Source organism: Austrofundulus limnaeus, unplaced genomic scaffold (assembly GCF_001266775.1).
Source record: "Austrofundulus limnaeus strain Quisiro unplaced genomic scaffold, Austrofundulus_limnaeus-1.0 Scaffold64, whole genome shotgun sequence".
Taxonomy (NCBI): domain Eukaryota; kingdom Metazoa; phylum Chordata; class Actinopteri; order Cyprinodontiformes; family Rivulidae; genus Austrofundulus; species Austrofundulus limnaeus.
Genome location: NW_013952466.1, coordinates 122,080 through 129,356, shown reverse-complemented (window position 1 = coordinate 129,356; position 7,277 = coordinate 122,080). Strand labels below are relative to the sequence as shown.

The following is a 7,277-nucleotide window of genomic DNA, read 5'->3' as shown; positions in this document are numbered from 1 at the left end:
CTTCCATCCCTAATTTATACAGGAATGAAATAAATTTATATCTACTCATATTTGTGTAATTAAGCATTTTAATGATTTGGCTGATTAATAAAAAAAAATCGACATATTAATCGGTTAAATAATGGTTAGTTGCAGCCCTAGTGACATCACATTTAGCCGGCTGTTTGTTTACAGTTAGCTAAACATGCTACTTGTAGCATATCAATCCTGATGTTGCTGTTCATTTAGAGCTGATTAAATAACTGATCTGCTTGTTTAGTTCAGTGTTTATATGTGAATCTGCCTCTGACTGGATGCTCCGGTGCAGCACTTTATTTTCCTAATCAAGTGCTGGAAGTAAAGTAAAAACTGAGCAACTTTACTATCATCATATGTTTCAGTGGATTCTGTCATCCAGGACATGGAAAATTAAAAGAAAAAAGATGAATCAACTGGACTTGTGTTTTGGAGCTGTAAACACATGGAGCTGCAGATTTAAACGTGACTTGAGGTCAGTCTCAGTGATCCCTCACCCACACCTCCCTGATGAAAAGTCACATTGAATGTGACATGAGTGTTCACACTGCAGTCGCTGTGAAAACACCAGAGATGGATCTGATTCAGTACCACATACTGAAAAGGCCTGGGTCAGATTTGTGGATTCAGATGGTCATATGGATTTGGGTCCCAGTTGTCTGCAGTGTGAATGTAGCCTCTGATTTGAGCAGTGCAGCCTGGGTGAACTCGGGTTTCATGTTGTAAAAACTGCACAGTATAAACAGAGTAGGATTTATAATCTACTTTTGGATGCATTGTGGATGAGTCTGAATCAGTTTTCAAATGTCAAAAATACATTTGTGCTCAAACTTTGAGTCAAATATTTAGTTGTTGTGCTTTTTGTCCCAGTTCAGCTGCCCTAGTTAAAACAAGCTGCTGTTTTCATGATTTCTTCACTGAACAGAGAAATCTGTCAGTTAATATTTACTGAAATATTGAAGTTAGCATGTATGTATGCAGATGTGAAGAGTCTGATGAAGAGGGAGCTCAGGGATGTTCCTAGTGTTCATGTGATGAAGAATCCTTTGGACAGTTATCTCCAGGGGTTCTACAGGAGTCTTCAGAACTGAGCTAGTCTTCTTTATTAGCCRTTTAAAGTCACTTGTTCTGGTGCTGCTGCACCAACAGATGATAGAACAGATTACTCTCTTCAACTGAAACTTGATAATCACAGATCATTGATCATTTTATGTCTGATCACAGTCCTGTCAAACACAACTGTGTCGTGGGACACCTAAAGATTCCCACCGCTGCACCGGACACAGCTTCCTGTTGGTTCAGTAATCACTTTTATTCTCATGATAAATACTTTGTTTCCTGACACAAAACATAAATCCCATTTATTTCCACCTTTAATACCAGACTCTAAACCTAACCTCACAGGTACATACCTGAGCCTAAAGCTAACCTTAACACAATGAGAGAAGAAATCCAAACATCAGCACAACACATGGATCTGGTTTCTGTGTCTGGCTCCTCTCACCTTGTAGAACTTCCTCAGGTTCTCCTTCTGGGTCTGGTTGATCACAGTCAGGACTCTGGCGATGGATTTGCGAACGACGCGGCTGTGAGAACATCAACAATGAGTCAGAAAACTGAGTGATGTGAACATTTTCACTGTGAACAACAAACTTTTATTCTGAAATGCTTCATTCTAAATCATTGTTCTTGGGCMAGACACTTGACCCGCCTCGCCTMCTGATGGTGGTCAGAGGGTCCGGTGGCGCCTGTGTATGGCAGCCCCACCTCTGTCAGTGTGCCCCAGGGCAGCTGTGGCTACAGTGTAGTTTGCCATCATCAGTGTGTGAATGTGTGAATGTCTGTTAGTGTAAAGTGTTTCGGGGTCAGGAGGGACTTGATAAAGCACTTTATAAGTTCAGTCCATTTACCATTGTTTAATTAATGAACCTCCACCCACGATGATGCCCTGTTGTCATGAGATGCTTTGAAACTGGTTTGAGGTTAAAAACATTAAGTTTTATGAGTCTCGAACCTGCTCTTGTGTACACTAATCAAGTGTTTGGATATTAGAGACACTGGAATGGGATTCCACATCACTTTAAAGTGAATAAAGTTAAGAATTTGCTTTAACACTGACACTTTATTCAGATGCACATTGGCATATTTTTTAACTTTGTTTAGTAAGAAATATGTTTTAACATCCAAACACTTGAAGCTGGCCTGTGCTGCTTGGTACAATGAGTTTTCAGAAAAAGAAAGGCTTTGTTTCTATTTGGCAAAAACAAAAATAAAATCTGTCAGAAAAGTTTAAATGTTGTCWAATGTCTTTTGTATTTCCTCTGCTGTAAAAAAGCTTGGATTTTTGTTGCAAAATCCCCAAGTCAATCCACTGGAAACTAACTGAAAACTGCACTCAGTCAGTTTTAGATCTCTTTTTTTAATCATTTGATTTACATGCATTTTAACTACTAAACTTGTGAGGGTAGGGACTTTGATAAATGCGCTGCCCAATCCCGGCAGTGCGTGGGTCAAGGTTTTCTGAATTTTTCGCTCGTTTTCATGCTTAGCCTCCCCATTTCTATCTTAAGGTGTTATCTAGTTTGTTTTCTGCTCTGGTTTGAAAAATCGTTGTGAAATTGTAACGTGCACTCTGTCTACAGAGCTCTGCACTCTTTCAATGTTATAATGGACGTCAATGGAGCGCTTGCTTCCAATATTTCAGCCTTTAAAGACCTCTAATTCATTAATGGGTGGTCCGATTAAAAAAAAAAAAAAAACTAAATAGTTCTGAAATCTGTACACAAAGCCTTATGAGTACAAAAAGGAAAAACAGCTCTAAAATAAGTTTAAAATTTTATCAAAGTCCCTAGTGAGGGTCACTGATTTGCTCCCACCAACATTTTGACTTTCTTGCAGGACAGACAAGTGTTTAACACTTGGAGTTTTTACATACAATTCATTTTCTTCTGCTGCAGCCGGAGTAATGAAGCATACCCCAAACTGGATCATCTAAAATATTCCTTATTTTGCACCTAGCCCAGTAAAAATGCAGCCATGTCTTTCAGATACAGTAATAATGTCCCATAAAAACAAACAGAGCAGAACAGAAGCCTAAATTATTTATTTATTTAACCTTTATTTATCCAGGTAAGCTGTTTGAGAACCACTTCTCATTTACAAACATGACCTGGCCATCTAATCTTTGGATTAGAAAAACAACTTTCTCTGAAAACTGCAACATTTTTTCTGTCAATATTTGTTTTATTCTTGACATTTCAAATCTAAAYACAAGACTTCCTCCTTATTTTCTTTGTGAACTCAGTCTGTGACCAATGAAGCACTTAACTCAACATTTAGTGGTGTGGTGTGTGTGTGTGTGTGTGTTCTCACATCTTGGACAGTTTAGAAGCAGCTCCACCGGTCACTTTGGCCACTCGGAGCTGGGACAGCTCGTTCTTCAGGTCGTCCAGCTGTTTGAGCAGCTCCTCCTTCTTCTTGCCCCGCAGATCTCTTGCCTTGATCTTGGCCTTAAGATTGAAGACAAATATTTATTAAAAAATTATGTTAAGCTTTACTAAGAACAACCTAACAGTCTCTGTCTTGAACATCATAACCATGAAGAAAGCATCACAAAAGTGTTATCACAAAACAAATTAAAAGAAAGTGGCTTAAAAATATCACAGGCTCGATCTGTGTCAGACATCTTCACAGCGGAGCTACCGGCAGCACTACAAAACAAGTCAAACTGTATAAAAGTTAACCACTGAATTAATTAAAACACGAGTATTCAGACATTTGACATCAGGAAGCGCAGTAAGAATATTGATATTTATGAGATAAGCTACATATACGGGCTTCAGTGAACATTTAGCATTCCTCGTTAACATTAGCTYACAGCTAGCAACTCAGTTCAACAGCATCATTCGATCAGCGCTCCGTAATTTCACATTTTACTTCTTTTTAATGATAACCAACTTCACAACACACGCATGGACAGAAAGACAAAARCCTTATGCGCGAACACTACTCAAATTAAACTCGTTTAATACTATTGTAAATTGAAAATAATGCCAATTCAATKAGGAGAGTCTTGCACTCACCATGTTCCTCGTCGCTGCCTTGGTGGAAAGGCCGGACACACCGCGTGCTAGTGAAAAGGAACTTCCGGTGTGTATGTGTTGTACCAAAAAAGGCACCCCTGTCGTAAAAAGAGATTTAGCAGCAATGAAGTCAAAGCTTACTCATGGACAGAGTAAAAATCAAACTTTTAAATTAACTTTATTTAAAAAATAATGTTTATAAATTAAAATGTACTTTTCAAAGATGTGAGACTGTCTTCTTTGGTGAAGCTTCCTGTGAAAAGGTCCCTGTATTTATTTTATGTGTAAAAAATGATTATGTTCTAAAGTGTAATGGCAAAACACAAATCTGCAATCGCTTTTTAAGTTTTAAACATTTTTAAGCTGCATTTAAATACCACGTCAGGCATTTGAATAGGGTGCCCAAGGAGAGTCAGCGTACGACGGTTACAGATTTCTGTATTACACCAAAAAGTCTCAAATGAAGAAACATCGCCCCCTAACGGGTGGAGGGATTACAACAACTATTATGAAGATTCAGATCGATTTCTGCATTCATACTTCTTCACACAATATAATGAGTTTTAGAGTTTATACGTTTTGCAAAATGCCAGTGCAATAACTCTGTAATAGTCTAAACTAAAGAAATTTACAACATTTTAATTTATGGACTGTTAAAGAAATTTATAGAGAAACAAGATTAAGAAATCAAAGGAAAAAAATTGTATAGGTCCTCTGGACGGGTTCTTCTTTAATGAAACGTTTCGTCTCTCTTCCAAGAGACTTCTTCAGTCAGAGTTTCAGGCAAAATTCAGGCTTTTATGTCCTGCCTCCAGGTGACTGATACTCACGTCACATGGCTATCATTCACAGGTGACTCCTACTCACATCACATGACCATCGTTCACAGGTGACTCATACTCACATCACATGGCTATCGTTCACCCTAATTAACACTTATTGTTAACAGGGGGTGGAGTGATACTGCCAATGGCAGCGCTGTAGGAGGGGGACAGCTGAAAACGGAGGCCCCCACCTCTGTTTAATGATGGACGGTCTTTCTTCACAAAAATGGCTTCTTTTACTCCTCTCTCAAACCAACGTTCCTCTCTATCAAGAATGAGAACATCCTCATCTCTGAAAGAGTGACCGCTGGCCTGTAAATGAGTGAAAACTGCAGAGTTCTGGCCATTAGATGTAGCTCGTCTGTGTTGGGACATTCTTTTGAACAGTGGTTGCTTTGTTTCCCCGATGTATAACTGGTCGCAGTCCTCCTGGCACTTAACAGCATGTACAATATTGCTCTGTTTGTGCCGGGGCACCGGGGCACCGGGGCACCGGGGAAACAAAGCAACCACTGTTCAAAAGAATGTCCCAACACAGACGAGCTAATTCTAATGGCCAGAACTCTGCAGTTTTCACTCATTTACAGGCCAGCGGTCACTCTTTCAGAGATGAGGATGTTCTCATTCTTGATCGGGAGGAACGTTGGTTTGAGAGAGGAGTAAAAGAAGCCATTTTTGTGAAGAAAGACCGTCCGTCATTAAACAGAGGTGGGGGCCTCCGTTTTCAGCTGTCCCCCTGCTACAGCGCTGCCATTGGCAGTATCACTCCACCCCTGTTAACAACAGGTATTAATTAGGGTGAACGATAGCCATGTGATGTGAGTATGAGTCATCTGTGAGCCATAGCCAGGTGATGTGAGTCACCTGTGAACGATGGTCATGTGATGTGAGTATCAGTCACCTGGAGGCAGGACATAAAAGCCTGAATTTTGCCTGAAACTCTCAGACTGAAGAAGTCTCTTGGAAGAGAGACGAAACGTTTCATTAAAGAAGAACCCGTCCAGAGGACCTATACAATTTTTTTCCTTTGATTTTTTACCTGGATTACTGAGATGCATCAGGACAAGATTAAGAAATGTTCAAAATTAAAACTAAATAAAAGTTGACACAAGAAGCACAGTTTTGTACCCTTGGATTTATTTGTATTAAATGTGGGAAAGGAAGAGACCATTTCAGAAATCATTAAATTATATAAAAGCAAAGAACAAAAACAGCTGTAGTAAGTGTACAGTAGTGCACAAGAATTTAACCCTGCTAACTCAATGAGGTTAAAACCATTTCCAACATTTTTATGGAGACAGTCTCTCATCATCTGCAGTCACAGTGATATCTGCTGCTGATCATCAGAAAGACAAGATGGTGGCATGTTATGCATCCCAGTATTAAAAAGTAGAAAAAACAAAGTGTAGAGGGGAAAAGCACATCCCACTCAGGACAGAGCAGAGGGACTGAGGGACCAGACGAGACGTGTCTGGCTTCTACTCTATGGTGCTGATAAATACTGCAAACTGATCAAACTATTTACACCCACTGATTTATAAAGATCTGAATGCATACAGTATGTACATCTTTCTATACATAGACATGTGGACTGTAATCTCATTTACATCAGCAAAGGCAGGTAAAGGTGGGTTGTGCCCCTGTTGTCAGAGGGCCTTCACTTCTTTTATCACATAAAACAGCTCTTATTGTTATTGTTTGCACCAACCCTGAAGGACCACCAGAATGTAAAGTTCTCCCAAACTGGAAAGGACAGAAGTTCGGAGAGAGATCTGATCGGTGGTTTTCTGAGGAGTCTTCTTTATCTGCACGTTTAGGCCCAAAAATAAAAAATAAAAATAAATTAAAAAGTTATTAATAACGGCAACCTCATTTTGTTTTCATAAAACCTTTCAAGATTATTTTCTGCAGTCATTCAGTTTTGAGCTCACCAAACTGTGGCTGTTAAAACCCTGTATGCAGAAAGGCCAAAATGATTCCAGAACATAAAAAGACAACCGTATTTTACTGACAGTTATATTTTCTCAAGAGACAAATTTAATTGAAATTTATTCCTTCTAACTTTTGTTTTGTTTGTTTTGCTCACTAACAAAAACCGTCATTGATTCTAGAATTCAGTCATTCTAAGTTTATAATTGTACGACTTGAACTATGTCTTTCCTTTAATGGGATCCATGATTAGTTTTAACATTAGACTTTATTTGAGAAACTATATTTTAACTATAAAATAAAGAATGTAAAAATACTGTAGGCTGTTTAGTTTTGTAAACACGGACAGAGCCATTTTATTTACACACAAAGCATTCTGGGTAAATGATGATGTGGATAGGTCCTCGGTGCGAGGCTGCTAGCGAGC

At 38.9% G+C, this 7,277-nt stretch overlaps 1 protein-coding gene across 1 annotated transcript in view; it reads right to left on the bottom strand.

The window, feature by feature from the left end:
* rpl35 (ribosomal protein L35) overlaps window positions 1-4,142 on the bottom strand; it is a gene marked incomplete at its 5' end in the record, with an annotated part of 5,857 nt that extends 1,715 nt beyond the window's left edge. The window contains 3 exon segments of the mRNA XM_014009963.1: window positions 1,520-1,601; window positions 3,388-3,524; window positions 4,098-4,142. Of these exon segments, the coding sequence (XP_013865417.1) occupies window positions 1,520-1,601; window positions 3,388-3,524; window positions 4,098-4,100 (222 nt within the window).
* Between the last annotated feature and the right edge of the window lie 3,135 nt (window positions 4,143-7,277).